General features: G+C 45.4%; 1 protein-coding gene across 1 annotated transcript in view; it reads left to right on the forward strand.

Annotated features, from left to right (window-relative positions):
- The window catches only part of PITPNA (phosphatidylinositol transfer protein alpha), a 38,474-nt gene extending 19,886 nt beyond the window's left edge, over window positions 1-18,588 (forward strand). The window contains exons 7-12 of the mRNA XM_004433316.3: window positions 192-275; window positions 2,968-3,045; window positions 3,198-3,308; window positions 4,107-4,229; window positions 14,864-14,932; window positions 16,007-18,588. Of these exons, the coding sequence (XP_004433373.1) occupies window positions 192-275; window positions 2,968-3,045; window positions 3,198-3,308; window positions 4,107-4,229; window positions 14,864-14,908 (441 nt within the window). The 3' untranslated portion in view covers window positions 14,909-14,932; window positions 16,007-18,588. The remainder of the gene's footprint in view (window positions 1-191; window positions 276-2,967; window positions 3,046-3,197; window positions 3,309-4,106; window positions 4,230-14,863; window positions 14,933-16,006) is intronic.
- Window positions 18,589-18,601: the final 13 nt, after the last annotated feature.

Raw genomic sequence — 18,601 nt, forward strand, 5'->3', positions numbered from 1 at the left:
GCCTTAGTTCTCAAATGTATGTTCTCTTATAATCCATCCTCCCATTCCTTTGAATAATTTTGTATGTAATTCTTTACCAATAGGAATCTCACATCTATGGCTATGGGAATAGCAGTCCCTAGGTATCCTGCTGGGTAAAGGGTGCTTTGTAGCTGAGAAAAACTGCACAGTGGTCCTCCTTGTTCCCACAGGTGCATAAACTGGAGCCCGAGGCATGGAAACATGTGGAAGCCATATATATAGACATAGCAGATCGCAGCCAAGTACTCAGCAAGGTAAGAACCGTTTAGAGATGTGAGTGGCCTTGAGATGCAGAAATGACTTCTCAGGGCCGGCCCCGTGGCTTAGCGGTTAAGTGCGCGAGCTCTGCTGCTGGCGGCCTGGGTTCGGATCCCAGGCGCACACCGACGCACCGCTTCTCCGGCCATGCTGAGGCCGCGTCCCACGTACAGCAACTAGAAGGATGTGCAGCTATGACATACAACTATCTACTGGGGCTTTGGTGGAAAAATAAATAAATAAATAAATAAATAAAATTATAGAAATGACTTCTAAGTGTCAGAGAAACCAAGGAACCATACCCAGCTTGGCTCAAAGGGAAGTTTTCTCTTGGGTATTGTTTGTTTTATTTTTTATTTTTTAAATTTTTTTGTGAGGAAGATCAGCCCTGAGCTAACATTCAATGCCAATCCTCCTCTTTTTTGCTGAGGAAGACTGGCTCTGGGCTAACATCCATGCCCATCTTCCTCCACTTTATATGGGACGCCACCACAGCATGGCTTGACAAGCCGTGCGTTGGTGTGGGCCCAGGATCCAAGCCTGCAAACCCTCGGGCCACCGAAGCGGAGCGTGCGCACTTAACTGCTACGCCACCGGACCGGCCCCTTGTTTGTTTTATTTTTAAAATGAGTATTAAGAGTTCCCTTGTCTTGGGGCCGGCTCTGTGGCTTAGCGGTTAAGTGCACGTGCTCCGCTACTGGCGGCCCTGGTTCGGATCCCGAATGCGCACCGACACACCGCTTCTACAGCCATGCTGAGGCGGCGTCCCACATACAGCAACTAGAAGGATGTGCAGCTATGACATACAACTATTTACTGGGGCTTTGGGGAAAAAAAGGAGGAGGATTAGGCAATAGATGTTAGCTCAGAGCCAGTCTTCCTCAGCAAAAAGAGGAGGATTGGCATGGATGTTAGCTCAGGGCTGATCTTCCTCACAAAAAAAAAAAAAAAAGTGTTCCCTTGTCTTGACTTGGGAATACCACCAGGAACGTAGTGGCCCAGATGTATGTGTCCTGTTTGGCCTCTGGAAATTATTGCTGGACAATGTAGGTGCTGTCAGTCGTCCTGAGGGTGATTTGCCCTGCTGAGATGACACTTAACCTGAAACTAGTTCTCAGGTTATTTTTCCAACCCAGTAATTAAAAAGCATTTATTGCCTGCCTGTTATGTTTGGAATACTCTGTTCTTTGGGTTCCAGGTAAGGGGTACAAAATATATGAAAAGGCAAGTCGCCTGCCCTCAAGAAGTTGGTGATGGCTTCTCAGAGTAGCAAACATGGCAGCAGGCGCCTGGAAAGGACAGTCCGCTGCTAGACCACAGACTGGGAGAGAGCAGGGACCGTGTCCAAAGACTCACTGCTGTGCTCCCAGGAAGTATTTGTTTAGGGAAGGAGAGGGTTAGGTCCCCCTCATTCAGTACTCTTCCTCTTTGACAGAGGCCTATTGGGATCAGGGCACAGGACAGTGGCTCTCTGCCCCTTGGTGGAGAATAAGTGTTTGCTCTCTGTATCCAGGGGTCTCATGCCTCTTTCCTGGAGTCCCTCTGTGTGCCTAAGATATTTTGATTTGTGCATTTCCAAAAAGATATGAAAACCATTTTGTGCTTCCTTGCCTGATATCCTCACCCCCACCCTCAAAAGATCAGTGGATTTTTCAAAAAACTTTTTATTGAAGTATAAATTATGTAGCAAAGTGAATATATCATAAGTGTGCAGCTTGATGAATTTCCTCAAACTGAACAGTCCCAGGTATTTATCAAACAGAAATACTAGCAAAGAGTATGGTTCTCTGAGTATTTTGTCAACTCTAGTTGTTTCATGTGAGTGGAGAGAAGCAGAGGTGAGGAAGATATATTTTTTTAAAGTACACATAATCTCCTAAGCTTTGGGAAATACTTTATGACTGTGTGTGCATGTATGTGTGTGATTGTTATCTTCGTTAGTTTTGTTAAGTAGGTGCTATAATGAGTTTGCTTTTCCTGAGCCCACATTAGTGAATGCAGAGGAACAGCCGGAGATTGAACTTTTGTTACAGTTAATTGACACACAGCATCGACTGCATGGTAAATGAGTGAGGTGAGACTGACAGTAGTACACAAGAGGATAGAGTCTATACATCAAACATTTCTAGTAATGATTTTATTAAAACAGGCCAGTTTAAAAACAAAAAACAAGCCAGAGGGAGATGGGATTAGAAGATTTCAAGAATGATGGCAGCCAGTTGGTTCTCAGCTCTGGCTGCATTTTAGAATCACCTGCAGAGGTTTAAAAAAAAAATCCATGCTACTTTCACCAGCAGATATTCTTATTCACTGGGATTTAGGTGGAGTGGCCCAGAAATCATATTTTGAAAAAGCCTTCCCTGGCGATTTGGATGCTCACCCCAGGTTGAAAATCCCTGTCTGAAACAGTGGAAATACGTGCCTGTTCAGGCAGTCTGGTGTCACTTTCATACTGGTAAAATTGAAAGCAAAACCTGGCAGAGAAGATCACACAGAGCTCTCCTCTCAGGAAAATGTAAACTGTTCTGTATCTTGTTTAACATTTCCCCATATTTTCTGTGCACCAGCAGCATCAAGAATGGAATGAACTGTAATGCTGATGGAAAATCTGATCTCTTTCTCCTTCTTTCCCTCCTCCTCTCTCTCTTTCCCCCCTCCCTCCAACTCCAATTCTACAACTTCTCTCAGGATTACAAGGCAGAGGAAGACCCAGCAAAATTTAAATCTATCAAAACAGGCAGAGGACCCCTGGGCCCCAATTGGAAGGTGCAGTTCACACCCTCACCACCAGGGGGCTGGGCACTGTGTGGGTGGACCTCTCCTCATGGAGGAGGGGAATGGTTGGGACTAGGCTAAGGGAGAGCCAGAGGTCTGCCCACTTAGTCACCTGCCTACCTGTGGGTGTGTTTCTAATACAGCAAGAACTTGTAAATCAGAAAGACTGCCCATACATGTGTGCATACAAACTGGTTACCGTCAAGTTCAAGTGGTGGGGCCTGCAGAACAAAGTGGAAAACTTTATACATAAGGTAAGTGACCAGGGTGAGGCCTTCCCAGTGTGTGTGTTGGTGGGGGGTGTTTTGCCCAACAAGAGAAGATCATACAACCCATGTGACTTGTATCCTAGGGTAGCCAACATCAGAATATTTCAATTTGATTTCCCAGACCCTCACTTCCACTTGCACTTAACTGTCTTTGCAGTTTAATGCTGTCCATCCATTAAACTGGTGTCGACCCAGGGCACTGCATGTGACAGGGAAGGAAACTGAGGCAAAAGACGGAAACAGGAAGAGGCTTGCTATGCTTGAATGACAAAACTCAGTATCTCTTTTTTCTTGAAGCCAAAAGGCAAGAGGCACTGGAAGCCAAATTCTCCAGTACCCAGAATTACTGAACTGGGCAGACCTCAGGAGTTTTTATAGCCTTTTCTCTTTTCTCATTCTTGGGCCACATTTCACAGCTGCTGGCAAGTTTTAACCTGGCTGTAGGCTCCAGAGACAAGGAGGAAACTTGACACAGTTGTTTTGGGCCTTTGGCTTAGCTGTAAACTCACGGACTGCCTGTCTTGGTAGCATTTTGGGCACAGGGCCTAGCTGTGAGGTAGGCACCCGTCCTCTTCTGGGGGCTCCCTCCTACTTGAAGCCATACGTGTTAGACATGTGAAGGCAAAGGTCACTGACCTGTGGGACTGGAGGGCTGGTGCAGATAAGCCAGCCAGGCATCACTCCTCCCAGTAAAGGTGGGCATGGGTGTGGAGATCATGGGGAGGAGGGCCACAGCAGTGGGCTTCACTTCTGAGTTCTAACTTGAGTCCCTCCTTTTTATAGCAAGAGAGGCGTCTATTTACAAACTTCCACAGGCAGCTGTTCTGTTGGCTCGATAAGTGGGTTGACCTGACTATGGACGACATTCGAAGGATGGAAGAAGAGACGAAGAGACAGCTGGATGAGGTAAGTGGGAGCCCAGAGGAGACTGAGGCTCTCAACTAGATAAATAGGTGAACATTAAGGAGGCTGTCGTGCTGGGGCAGTTCACTGAGGGCACCGTCCTGTGGTTCTGGGAACCTGTCACTGTCTACTGTGGGGTAAGGTCTAATGCCAGGCAGTGTGGGAACTATAAGGAAGAAAGTAGCCTGTGCTCTTGAATTTGCAGTCTAGTTGAGATCTTGGCATATCCAGAGATACAAGCATGGCAGTAAGTGCTGAATGCCAAGTGAGTAATACAGTTGCTTGGTGGTTCTTCAGAGCGGGGTGGGGGAATCGTGCTGGGCTGCAGAGTTGGAGGTGACCCTGTGAGGAGGCGGGCTGAGCTGATCCATGAACACCACGCACGTTACCCACAGAGGACAGCAACAGCACACACACAACTAACTGCTCTAGAAGGTTGTTTTGAGCTATTTTTAGAGTTTAGAGGCTTTGTTTTTTGTGGGGTTTTTTTTGGCCTTGGCACGGATCCCAGAGGGAGGGTTGTCTGCTCCAGAGCCTGAAGACCTAACACTCCTCCTGCCTCGTTTGGGGATGCTTCCCTGTGAGGCTCACTCTGAGGAGATTGTTAGTGAATAACATTCAAGTACTTCCTGGGTGCGAGGCTGTCTCCTGTGATGCTCCCAATGCCTGGGAGGAGGCACATTGTTATCCCTGCACTCAGGTGAGGAGGTGGAGGCATGGAGAGTTCAGCGCCATGCCCAGGGTCACACGGCCTGCAGGTGACATGGTCAGGGTAGAAGCCATAGCTCTTAATCACTTGGCCTCTTCTCCCTGTAAATGCCATTTGGGCCCTCCTGTCCTTTCAGGCTAAAAATAAGGCAGGAAGGTCTGTTTCATAAGAACTGCCATCCCTTTCTCCCTCCTTGCCCTGGATGGGTTGGCATGGTGCCTGGGTGTCTAGCAGGTGTGGCTTTGCACAGCCATGCCCGGCTCTCTAGCAGGGTCTGAGGTGAGACCCAGGCCTGGGTGCCATGGTGCCCTACGCTACACGGATGCTCCCACTTCACAGTGCTGGTCTCGGGTAGAAACTGGGCCCAGGAACTCTTCCTTCCTCTGGAGCCCCGTGGGGAATTAATTTTACTCTCTAGGATGACACTTCCTGGGCTGGCTCAGTGGTTAAGTGGTGTGCCGAGTTAGTTCCTGTTGAAGGCAGATGTTTTGGCTGTTCATTCAGCTACATTTGGCAGGGAAGTGGCAGAATTTTGGACACAATTCTTGATTGTACTGCTAAGGATCTTCAGGAAGTGGGTAGCTGTTAATGTCCAGGGCTCTGGTGATTCTGACTATATAAGAGAGAGGCCTAAGTCTTTTGGTCACCCTGATCCTGACAAAAAGAAGGAAAAAAGTTACCAAACAGAGGAACACAGAACCTTTGGGGTTTAGCCTGGAGCTTCAGCCACCCGATGCTTGACAAAGGCCAGCCTAAAGCGTGCTGGGGTTCATGGAAGTGTCTGCTGACAGCCTTTCACTGTTTGGGTAGAATTGGAATTCTTGGAGCTGGGAGAGCTCTCCAGAGGATCTACTGGATCTGCCTCCCTCAGATCCAAAGTTTGAGAGCCCTCATCATTAGGGAGTTCTTTTTTAATCCCCACCCTTGTCTTTGCGTGTTTCTCCATTCTGTGGAGAATTGTGCCAAAAGCTGAGATGGTCTCTGTCCTCCGGGATAACTGCAAAGGCAGGAAACCCTCTTTGGTGTTGGAATTTTTAAATTAGTTTGCAGTGGAAAAGAAAGCAAAACCAAGTCCATGTCATCGTGGGACATGTTTTGACCCCTTTAGCAACTGTACCAGACATTTGTGTGCTGACTGCACCTCTGGCCCACTTGTCATCTTTCTTTTTTTTTTCCTCTTTCTAAAAATATTTTTATCAGAGTTTTATTTTTATAGTTTTATTTCTTTATTTTTATTTTTCAAACCACTTTATTGAGCTATGATTGACATACAGAAAGCTGCACATATTTAATGTAAACATCTTGATGAGTTCGCAGATAAGTATACGCTCACGCTCATGAGACCATCACCACAACCAGTGCCATAAACATATCCATCACCTATTGATAGCTTTTAAACTCAGACAGTATCCAGGCTTATGAGGAAGAAGTGTCCTCCTCTGCCCCTGCCGCCCCCAGAAGCAGCCACTTAGAATTCTTACAGTTGTTTCTTTTGTTAATTACCTCCATATTTCCAAATAATATGCTTATCCTCTTAATCCTTCGTTTCTCAACTTTATAATTTTATTTATTTATTTATTTTTTCCCCCAAAGCCCCAGTAGATAGTTGTATGTCATAGCTGCACATCCTTCTAGTTGCTGTATGTGGGACGCCGCCTCAGCATGGCCGGACAAGCTGTGCGTCGGTGCACGCCCGGGATCTGAACCCGGGCCGCCAGTAGCGGAGTGCACACGCTTAACTGCTAAGCCACGGCGCTGGCCCCATGTCTGTATCATTAAGTTTTGTTTTGAGTCCTCACATGGATAGTTTGCTTTGGTTGGTGTGTGATGTGCGTTGTACAATAACGTAGTTGATGTCAGTCCTTTCTCATTCATTTTGTTCCCACGCGGTGGACACTTTGATCTAAAGATCTCTTCAGTTCTAGAAAAAGTTTTTGAATTATCTATTTCATAATTTTCTCCCCTCTGTTTTCTTTGTTCTTTTTCTGGAATTTTTATTAGTCAGAAGTTGGACCTCATGAATTGACCTAATTTTCTTATGTTTTATCTCCTTTTTTGTCTGTTTTCTGGGACATACTTTCCAATGTTAACGTCTCTGTCTTCTATTGAATTTAAAACATTTTTAAGCATTTCTTGTTCTGTGTTCTTTTTTTAAAATACTTTTTCTTTTTTTCTACATGTGTTATCTTCCTTTTCTGAAGCTGTGGTTTTGTGTGTGTGTGTTTAGTTTTTGGGATATCCCTGCTGTAGCCCTGAACATTCCTCGGTTCCTCTGAGCTCCTTTTTCCTGTCACACTCTGTTTCGTGTTAGGGGCTTTCCTCAAATCACTGGTGGTCCTTGGCTGTCCGTTCACATTTAAGAGTAAAGCTCTAAGAAGCTGGTGGGAAGCTCTTCGAATCAGTGGGTGGGTTTCATTGAAGGGTACTTAGGTGGTTACATTGGGGTCCCTGCTTCAGGATCCTGAGTCTGTTTTTCCTGGGCTGCTCATTTTGCCTCAAGAGGACTCCCTAGTCTCTTGCTTGCAAGGCATCGTCAGCCTTCTGGGAGCTGAGCTGGAGAAGGTCCTGGTGGACTTACCATGCCATGGTTGGCTTTAACTTAATCCCTTCATATTCTGCGTCATGCCCACTTTGCCCCTAGCTGAGCTTGGGGTCCCAGGTTCAGGCTTCTCTCGGCGCCTCCAGAGAGTAAACCCTCTGGCTTTGCTGTGGCAGGAGGGGGGTGGTTGCTTGACCGTGAGAACCGGGGGAGGGAACACCAGGGCACGCCAGGGCCCAATTGTTCTTTATTTGCACTTTCAAATAAGTCACCTGTTTCCAGCACCCCCTGCACTCCCACTTTTAGAGGTGCCTGGTGCTGCCAGTTCCTGAGCCTTTGGAGAACCTGCAGCATAAATTGATCTGCTCTTTTTGGGCCCCCGTCCTCACAGGCACTTAGGCATCAGCTCCTGCTGCTCTGCAGATTGGTCACTACTCATCTGTTCTTTTTTCATCTTCCAGAATGTTGTTACCATCTCTTATCTGCTGTTGTCTCCTCTGCTCTTGTTGTCTTTTTGGTTTTATATCTTTTTTTATTCCTTTACTGTCATCGTGGTAGAGTTTTGGGGAGGAATAGCAATAAATGCACGTATTCAATCTGCCATGATTAACTGCAAGTTTGCAATAGGAATTATGACTGTTATTCTTTAAACCAATGCCTAGTAGTCTAGTGTGGGTAGATTTTTTTGTGAATTATGAGGGGTCATTATAAGGCCACAGTCACCACTGCTATAACTCTAGTCCCTATGGGGGTGGACCCACCATTCTTGGATGAGGCTCAAGGATTTGAGAAACAAGGGATCAAGAGATTAGTCCTTTGCCCTAAAAAGAAAAATATCAGGAAGTGCGTGCCTGTAGGAGAGCAGTCTCTCTCTCTCTCCTTCTCGCCTTTTTGCCCTCTCCCTTGCTCCTGCTCTCTTAAGAGACTCATAATCTCAGAAGTGGAAGGGACCTTAAGGTCATTTAGTCCAATTATATGTCCAGTGCTTGAGTCCTCTCTGAAGCTTCCCCACCAGTCTGTGCTTGATCACCTCCTGTAATGGGGAACTCACTATCTCTTGAACATGGTGGTATTATTATTAATAGAAACTAACATTTATTGAGGTCTTACTGTGTGCATGTCATGTGTGGTAAGCATTTTACATGTATTGTGTCATGAAATCTTCATGGCTACCTGTGCCATAGGTATTATTTTCATTTTATAGAAAGAGAAACCAAGGGCCGGCCCCGTGGCTTAGCGGTTAAGTGCGAGCGCTCCGCTGCTGGCGGCATGGGTTCGGATCCCAGGCGTGCACCGACGCACTGCTTCTCCGGCCATGCTGAGGCCGCGTCCCACATACAGCAACTAGAAGGATGTGCAGCTATGACATACAACTATCTACTGGGGCTTTGGGGGAAAAAATAAATAAATAAAATTAGAAAGAGAAACCAAGGCTCAGAGAAGTTAAAGATACTTTCTGGTTCAGTGAACAGGTACCTCCTGGGCCTTTGGCCATAAACTGTAGATAATGAGACTGGGAGAAGAGAACTCATTTTAAAAATTTTAAGAAAACTTATTTCCCTATTTATTGGACTCTCTAGAACATTTGCTGAAAAACAGCAAAGATACTGTGTGTTATAGTGCCTGATTAAGATTTCTGCAGCATTTTCTTGCCCAGCCTGCCTGTGTAGGCCTTCCTCTCTAAGTCCCTGTTGGCTCCATGATTCCTCTAATCCCTCCATAGCCCATCCCTTCTGGACTTGGTACTTTGTGATGGAGCTGAGAGGCTGCATGACACTCTTGCTCTGCCAGCTCACTTTGGGGCTGTCTCTGAGCCTCCTTGTAGCCGGTCTCCTTGTCCATTTGTTTGCATGTGAATCTGCCTGTCCCTTTCTCATCACCTGAATTTTGATGCATAAGGCCCTTGCTCCATCCTATGGCTCTTTGACTGATGGATCACCGTCAGTTTTATTTTAAGTCTTAAACTCTGGACTGGTTACCCAGAGACTATGTAAGTATCCCTGTGCACTGAAGTGCCTGGCAGGACACTGCATTCCAAAGTTTCCAGTTTGGGATTGTGGGAAATATAGGTTCTGAGGGTTGGGCTGATAAAGAGAAACCACTCAGTGCCTAGCTCACCTGCTGAGCCACAGGAGACTGGCCTCTGAGATTCCCATTGCGTCTGCAGAGGGCAGAGCTAGGTCTTCTGAGGCAGAGGGATCCCTGTATGTGGAGGATGACGCTGTCCGGTGGAGTCTTAAATCCCTCTGACCTGCCTAGCAGTGACTGACCCTAGGGCAGACCACCTGGAACATTGGCCAACATCTTGAAATGTGAGTGTAGCTTTACTTTCTTTTTAAATACAGTTTCATTTTTCAATATTAAGGTAATATATAAGCATTAAACGTTTTTTGGAAAATAATGAAAAGTAGAAAGAAAAAAGTCACTTGTACTCTCACTATTTAAACATTTAACATTAAACTATTAAACAACCATTACAAACCTTTTAAGTCTTTCTATACACTTTTACTAAGTTATGATTGTATTGCATGTGCCAGGTGGTTATCTTACTTTTTCTTCTGAACATTATAACAAAGCATTTCCAGCTAAAAAAATTTCTTCACTCACATGTTTCTGACTGTAAGATACATATTGCCCTATACTCTGTCATTACCCCGTGTTGGATTTTCCTGCATGTTGTTTTCAGGTTCTCTCGCTGTTATAAATAATGCTGTGGTGAAAATTTTTGTGCACTCAGTTTTTTGGGTAATTAGGATTATTTCCTTAGAATAAATTCCTACAAATGGAATTAGAGAATTTAAGACTCTTGTTACTTATTGCCCAATTTATTCCCCAAAGGACTGAACCTATTTATAAAGAGAGTGGCTTTCTAAAGAGGTTCTAAAAACAGTTCCACATGTGCCTCATATCTGTGTTCCTTCAGGATTGCTAATTGGTTTGTAGTTGCTTTTCAGTGTCTTAAACTGATTTTTTTTTTACTATTTTTTTATTGGACTTATTGAGATTATTGTAGGATTCATATGCAGTTATAAGGAATAATACAGAGAGGTCCGTTTCTCCCAATGACAACATCTTGCAAAACTATAGTACAGTATCACAACCAGGATATTGACATTGATACTTTTATGAGTTTTTTTTAAATCAAAGAGTATTTCATGGGGCGGCCCCGTGGCTTGGCGGTTAAGTGCGCGCGCTCTGCTGCTGGCGGCCCGGGTTCGGATCCCGGGCACGCACCGACGCACCGCTTCTCCGGCCATGCTGAGGCTGCGTCCCACATGCAGCAACTAGAAGGATGTGCAGCTGTGACATACATCTACTGGGGCTTTGGGGGAAAAATAAATAAATAAATAAAAATTAAAAAAAAAAAATCTTAAAAAAAAAAAAGAGTATTTCATACTTAATAGTAAAAGTAATTTTCAAAAGATATAGAAAAATATTAAAAAGTAGAAGTCCAAATAAATAAATAGATGAATAGAAGCCCCTCTCCTTCAACCCCTGGCTTCATTCCCTGGAGGAAACCACTGTTAAAAACAAACAAACCAGGACTGGAGTTTCTATTTTCATGTTCCTCGACTGTATGTGTATATATAGCCTGCAGTGACTTGATCTGAGAAACACTGCAAACATCAGATAAAATCTCTCATGTCGGTTAGGCCCCAGGAAACAGGAAATAAGCATTCTCAGAGCATTTCATTATAAGAATGAAATAAAGCGTTTTTATTTCAGTGGCACCCTCTAGGGGAGACCTTGTCTCCAAGAGTAGGGGAAGCCATCGTGTTCCCTGATAGGAAGTTGCATCTTGTTTCAAGCAGTAGGAAAACGGGACCTGGCTTTGCATTAGTAAATTACAGCAAGGCAGTGAGCTTTCAGGGTATAACAAGGATCTGGTTGAGGCCCAAGGAGCTTTGCTCCCATGATATTAAAATCTTAGCCTCTCTGATTATTGAAAATTGATGTGAATAGTCATTAGTAAGCAGACATTTAATGAGCACGTTTTTGTCTTTTAAAAAGTATTTATTTTGGGGGCCGGCCCCGTGGCTTAGCAGTTAAGTGCACGCGCTCTGCTGCTGGTGGCCCGGGTTCAGATCCCGGCGCGCACTGATGCACCGCTTCTCCGGCCATGTTGAGGCCGCGTCCCACATACAGCAACTAGAAGGATGTGCAGCTATGACATACAACTATCTACTGGGGCTTTGGGGGAAAAACAATAAATAAATAAAATTAAAAAAAAAAAAAAAAGTGTGCGTGGTCTGCTGTGGCAGCCCGGGGTTCACCGGTTCAGATCCTGGGCGTGCACCAATGCACTGCTTGTCAAGCCATGTTGTGGCGGTGTCCCATATAAAGTGGAGGAAGATGGGCATGGATGTTAGCCCAGGGCCAGTCTTCCTCAGCAAAAAGAGGAGGATTGGCAGATGTTAGCTCAGGGCCAATCTTCCTCACAAAAAAAAAAATTTTTTTTTTTGAAAGAGTTTCAAACTTAGAGAAAATGGCAAGAAGAATACAAAGGACTCCTGTATACCCCTTTACCCAGAGACCTTATTTCTTTAAAGCAAAGGATACAACCCAGGATCATACATTGCACCCTTCTAGTGTCTTTCAATCTGGTGCAATTCTTCAGTTTTCCTAGGCTTCCATGACTTTGACATTTTTGAGGGTTATAGGCTATTCATTTTGTAGAATGTCTTTCACTTTGGGTTTGTCCAATGATTCTGCATGATTAGATGCAGTTTATGTATTTTAGGCTAGAATGTCATAGGTTGGGTGTTCTTTTCCTTGTATCCTATCTGACTTTCTTTTCTTTTATTTTTTGTGAGGAAGATCAGCCCTGAGCTAACATCCATGCCAATCCTCCTCTTTTTGCTGAGGAAGACTGGCCCTGGGCTAATATCCATACCCGTCTTCCTCCACTTTATATGGGACGCCGCCACAGCATGGCTTGACAAGCGGTGCGTCGGTGCGCACCCAGGATCCGAACCCGGGCCGCCAGCAGTGGAGTGCGTGCACTTAACCGCTGCGCCACAGGACCGGCCCCCTATCTGACTTTCTGTAGTTACTTTGTTCACCTGAAGTACAACCAAGTGTTCCGGGCTTGTCTTGTTCTTTCCCTAACCCAGCCCTAGAATCAGCCGTGTCTCCAAGGAGCCCTGTTCCTCTTAGTGGTGGGGGGTGTTTGGGTGCTAGGTGTGCTTATTACTGTTGGGGTGTTGCTGCTCCCAGGCCTTCTTATAGGACAGAGCTAGGGAACTTGTACATCTATGTCTCTATCTTACATATTCTGTTCACACAAATACTTCCAATTCATACCTAACATCACAAGGTTAACTTTTTGTCTTTTTAAAAATATGACAGTGCCCTTATCCTTAACATATTTCTGTCATGTTGGGAAATCTTGAATTTGTTGAATCTTTATAAAGTAATAATTAACAGATATTAATATGGATAACTGAAGTTAGAGGAGCAATAAGAATTTAAAGACATCATTCAGGAGGGTGAGTTTTGAGCAAAATCTACAGGGGACAGGCATTCCAGGTAGAGCTAGGAATAAGCACATACTGGCTTGGTGTTGGAAAATAGACTTTCCTGTGTGGAGCAGAGGATCTTTTCTGGGGACAGAGAAAAGTAAGGCTTCTAAGACTGATTGATTCTATGACTCACTTATGGTCCATCTCCTGTAGGTTCTGATTCATCAGGTCTGGGGCACAAGAATCTATAAGAAGTGCCCCAGACAATTATTTGATCAAGTTTGAGGAAACTCTGGCCTAAAACACCCAGCTAAGACATTTGGTGTAACTATGGTAATAGTTGTCAATAGGGAGTTGAATATCGGGACCTCTGGGGAGGACCGGGAGAATTTTTTTTACCATGCCCAGGTTCCACATGGACTTACTGATTATAAGAGTTGGGGATAGGAGTGTGTGAACAATAGACGGGTTTGAAATGTGTCAGGAAGTGTATTTTGAAAATGTTTCCCAGTGGAGAACTACTGCTACTGAGATAGAACCTCTGCAAAATGTGGCAGTATTAAAGTTTTAGTGAATAAAACATAACTCTAAGGAGGGCTGGATCTTAAAAGTCCAGGTTCTTCAGAGCTTGTGTACACATACGTCCCTTTTGCTACAGGACGCTGTTTGGAACAAAGAAATAACAAATAACATGTACAGAGTGCACACTCCATGCCAAGGACCCTGCTATGCTAAGTACTCTACACAAATATCTTTATTTAATCTTCACAATAACCCCATGGCATATGTACTATTATTATCTCATTTTATCATTACAGAAATTGAGGCTTAGAGAGCAGTGAAGTAACTTGCTCAAGGTCACACAATTAGTGATGGAGCCAGAATACAATTCAGGCAGTTGGATTCCAGGGGTCATGCCCTTATGTGCTCAAAATCTGTTGAATGAATAAAGAATGAAAGTTGAGCAGAAAACTCATGGATGGTGAAGAAATATCTGATGTGAAGTTAAAACACAACATATGTTACAGACATTCTGCAAATAGAATAGAATTTTCAAGTTGGAAAGGATTTGAGAGAGAGATCACCTCCACAGTGTCCCCAACAAGAAGTTTTGTCCACTTCTGCTTGGAAGGTGCCATGGCAGGGACCAGTCAGTGCTCCCAGATAAGAACCCACCCTCTTTTCCAGCAGCCTTGCACTTCTGTAAAGCTGAGCTCTACCCTGCTGCACTTGCGACCCCTGCGTTCCTGTGCCAAACTCTGGTGCCACACTGTGCCCACCTGATTGATGGGCGAAGCCTCTAAGCAGAGCTCAGGAGAGGGAATTGCTGTTCCCTCTGCCTGGAACGCTCCCCCCAAGCCCACTCAGTGGAGCCCCAGGACTTTCCCCCTCACTTTCTTCAGGTCTCTACTCAAACATCACTTATCGGAGCGGCCTTCCATAGCCAGCTTATAAAATAGCACTTCTCTAGTCGCTCTCTATCCCAGCAGCCCTCAGCCCCACCTGACATGTGTTAGTTTATTTGTTCTCCCCAACCTTGCCCCAGAGTGTAAGCTCCTTGAAGAGAGACTTTGTTTTGGTTCACTGCTGAATCCTCAGGCCTGGAGCAGTTGCTAGCACAAGAGAGATGCTTCATAAATATTTGTGGAATTAATGATTGAAAGAGAGAGCAGCTTAAGAACTATACCCCAACACTGGGACACAGGGGAGAGAAAAAGAAATCATGGGTGGTGGGACCAGTGACATAGGCCGTAAATGGTATGGCTTTGGCTGTATGTATGCAGAATTCTGTTCTTCCAATTTGCTTTGTGCACAAAAAATGTTCTACCCTACCCATTGGGAGGATTGAGGAGAAGGTGGAATATATTTGTGGTGGAGTTCCATCAGTGGTAAGAGCCTTCAATATTTCCTGGTTTTTCTGTTCCAGATGAGACAAAAGGACCCAGTGAAAGGAATGACAGCAGATGACTAAAGCCACTCCTCCCCCTTCTGCACTGTATGTACTGAATTTCTGACTGAGCACGTCATAGATGCTAAAATCAGTTTGGGTTCTCAAGGCCTCAGCAGCTCACTATGGAGTGAGAAAACCTGCTTCATTCCTTGTCTTGCCCTCTAGTAATAATGATGACTGCCATGCTAAACAGCTCTCAGGCTTCCATTGAAAGAGGTTATGAATATTAGGACATTTCAGGGCCATGTGATTTTATAAAGAACCGCCCAGACAGGGACATGGACAGGGTGGTGAGAAGTGGCGCTGGGGTGGGGGCGGTAGATGCAGAATTGAACCTTATCTGCAATGAATTACTCTTCCTCTAAGAACTTGAGCCATTTCCAGATGAAGCTGGCATTCTGGGGTGCTCCCTAACACCCCCTGTGCCAGAGTCGGTTCCTAGCTCCCAACTGCTAGCATTCCCTGCCCCTCTCTTGGAAAATTTGCTGGCCAGAAAGCTTTTCCTAGCTTTCATTGTCGTGTCTGGTACTTCATTTCCTTCCTCTTTATACGCCTGATCCCATACTAAGTAGCTGTCCTCATCAGAGGCAGCATCTTTCAGATGCTTGGAGGGTATTTCTGCCCAGGTCATAGGACCAAGATGGGATGTCCCGTGTCTCAGGTTGTTACTCTTCCCCAAGCCCCTTCCTTCTATTAGCTCCCAGTGCCCTGAACACCTCCAGACTTGCTGTTATTCCAGCTGCTCAGAGTGGGCTTGGTCATGGAATGAGAAACCTGGCCCTGCTCCCTATCAGGCTCTGAGAGAAAATTATTTTATCAAATAAAAACTGCCTGTCCTCTAGCGCTAAGGAGGCCTGGTCTCACCAGCAATGCTGAGAACCTCTACTCGCTCTCCCTGCCCTGGGTGCCTGAGGAGAACTGGGTGATAAAATGGTAGGATTAGTGGATTGTCACAGCACCAGCTTCTCAGTCACTGCTTGGACCTTAGCTTCCTCTCACCCCTCTACTCCCACCACTCTGACTGGCATCCTTCCTCCTTTTGAAATTCCCCCATCAGTGATGATTTATATGTTTCTATTTTCCTTTGTTGCTTCCTTAATAATTGTATTTCTCTTCTAGTTTTGCAAGACAGTGGTCAACAGGAAGGCCCAGCAGCTCCACCCTCCCGAGTGACAGGCCATCTTCAGACGCAGCCTTTCTGTGCCCATTCTTCAGGCAACTTTCGATCCCTTACTGTAGCTAATTCTAGATACCCCTTAATATTGTGAACAAATAGACCGTCTGGTATTATGAAGCCCGTGTGCGCGGGAGCCTGCTCCTCTGAGATATGTGGCGTGTAGGTTGCTGTATTTACAGCTCCTCCCTCTCCAACCATTGTGTTCTCAACCCATTTCTGTGTGTCCCTCCCCTTTATTTCCAAGTGACATTTTTAGTCTTTCAAAATAGCTGCCTTTTGTGATGTGGTGATTTAAATGATTTGTTTGTTTTCAACCTTGGGATAAACTGAGGTATTTTGCTGCCTGGGCAGATCTTTGCAATTTTGAGTGCTCACCTGGGGAGAGGGGATGAGTTAGAAATACAGGGTTTTTTCCCCAGTTCCACAGAACAGCAATGTGGCTTCATAACTCTGACCTCTGCTCCCAGTAACCCATTGTTAGAGCACTCTAGGCACCAAGGAAGTACCCACCACCCACACTTGAAAATTTAACATATACAAATAACCCCTGCCCCAGGCATTGCATCTCTGGTCACTATTCTTAGAAACACCTATGGCTTCTCGGCCCTCCTGTTGCCCACTCTCTCTGAATCTCTGCAGAGCCCATAATATGCCTGGGTCAACTCTCCGCCTGGAGGAACCTGCCCAGTGTGGCCCTTAGAATTGAGTCTGCCCCATGTAATTAGTCTGCCCCCCGAGGAGCTCTGTATGTCCATGCTCCTCTTCCCTTTTGGGCTGGTGCTGCCACTCAGCAATAATCCTCCTTTCTCTGTGCTTTCTTAGATTCCTGTCCTCTGTCTTTGAGGCTGGTCAGGACACACGAGTCTTGATCTTTTCATGCTGCACAAAATGAGCATGCAAAAAGCTTCTTTCCAGCAGAACATGTTCCCTCTTGTCTCCAGTTGCTAAAGGAATTTGGGGATCAAGAACTCAGCCCATCCTGCCCCCATGCTGAGTTCTGTCCTGGATAATCAAAAGCAAGTAGTGATTGTAGTGCAGAACTCTACCAGAGTGGGCCAGTGAGAAAGTCCAGGCTCCAGGGGAATAGAAGCAGCTGAGTGCTGCATAGTTTCCTACGACTTGGCAGAATCTGAGTATGCCTTCGTGGTGGGAAAATCTGAGATAGCTGTGGTTTCACCTGACATTTCCCAAACCCTGTGAAGGGTATTGGCTGACGTGCAGTGATCCGAGCCCATGCTAGCCTGGGCTCAGCTGCTACTGAGAGAGACCAAATCTCTGTTGGGGGAGCGAGAAATAGGATGGGAGAATTTATCCTTATGTTTTTGCCTGTTTGTTTTGCCTTACTCATTTCTAAGTGCAATAAGGGAGTGTCTCACAGTGTGACATCCTAATGGATGCTTCCCTGTGGCCCTCCTGGGGCAAGAGTGGACAGACTCAGACCCCTCAGGTGGTTAGCTCCGACCTTCATTGAGGCCCCTTTGGGACCAGGAGATGTCCTGTTACACCTTCCTTTTGGTCTCCTCACCTTGTGGGGTCTATAGTAATGGATCTGGGTCAATTCAGTTGGTTATTAGCATCCGAACTGCTAGTAGCCTTTATTTGACTGAGAAAGTTGAGGAGGCATTCCTACTGGAGAAAAATGTAAATGTTTTCCTACAAGCTCTATATTAGCTATAATTATATTTGTGCTTAAAGCTTTCCCTTCTTCATTCATCAACTGAAGTCCACATGTGGTTATCCTGGGAGATACAAATGGTGATATTCTAAGCAGACAGTTGTTTATGTGGTTTGAGAGTCAGCAGATCTTGGTCACCTTCCTTCAGCTCTTCTCTGAGATCCACACGTATCACTTCAGCTCTAGTCGGGGCTCGCTCTTTATCTGCCTTTTCTCTGGCTCCTCCCACCTCCACCTGTTGCCCCAGTTTGAAAGCATCCACAGAAGCTGAGCTAGAATTTCCTTAGGTCAGCTGGATCTGGGGCTCCAGCCCACATAAACATAAGGAGGGATGTCCCTGGTTTATTCCGTACCCATGGATAGTGTTGCTGCTGGGCAACAGTGTTGGCTTCTTTTAAGTACTCCCCTTCCCTCCTCACCCACCCCCCAAACTGACTAGCACTCAGAGAGGCTTATGATGAAAGGCTCAGCTCCAGGGCTAGTACCTGAGGATGTGCCACGCCCCTTCAGACCAGCTGCTTCCATTAGATTTCTGGGGTCATGGTCTCAGTTGGAAGCAGCAGTGCCTCTGTAGGAGGGGTGCTGGGCTCTGGCCTTCTCGCAGAGAGAGGTCAGGGACAGGGTCAGTATTGTGGGCATGTGTATATCTTCCCAAGTTCTCTTACAGTCCCTGCTGGGACTCCCTGACTTATTTTGGTTGGTTCCTAGTGCTACTTCTTTTACAAAATACACTTTGTAGAATTGATTAGATTACCTTGTTTATTTAATGTGAGTTTGTGCCTTTTTGTCTCAATCTTCCAATACAGGTATATTGGGGAAAAAAGCAGTCTAATAAAATCCTAGACAGAGCTTTCTGGAGTCC

Source organism: Ceratotherium simum, chromosome 16 (assembly GCF_057802395.1).
Source record: "Ceratotherium simum simum isolate JZ-2026a chromosome 16, ASM5780239v1, whole genome shotgun sequence".
Taxonomy (NCBI): Eukaryota; Metazoa; Chordata; class Mammalia; order Perissodactyla; family Rhinocerotidae; genus Ceratotherium; species Ceratotherium simum.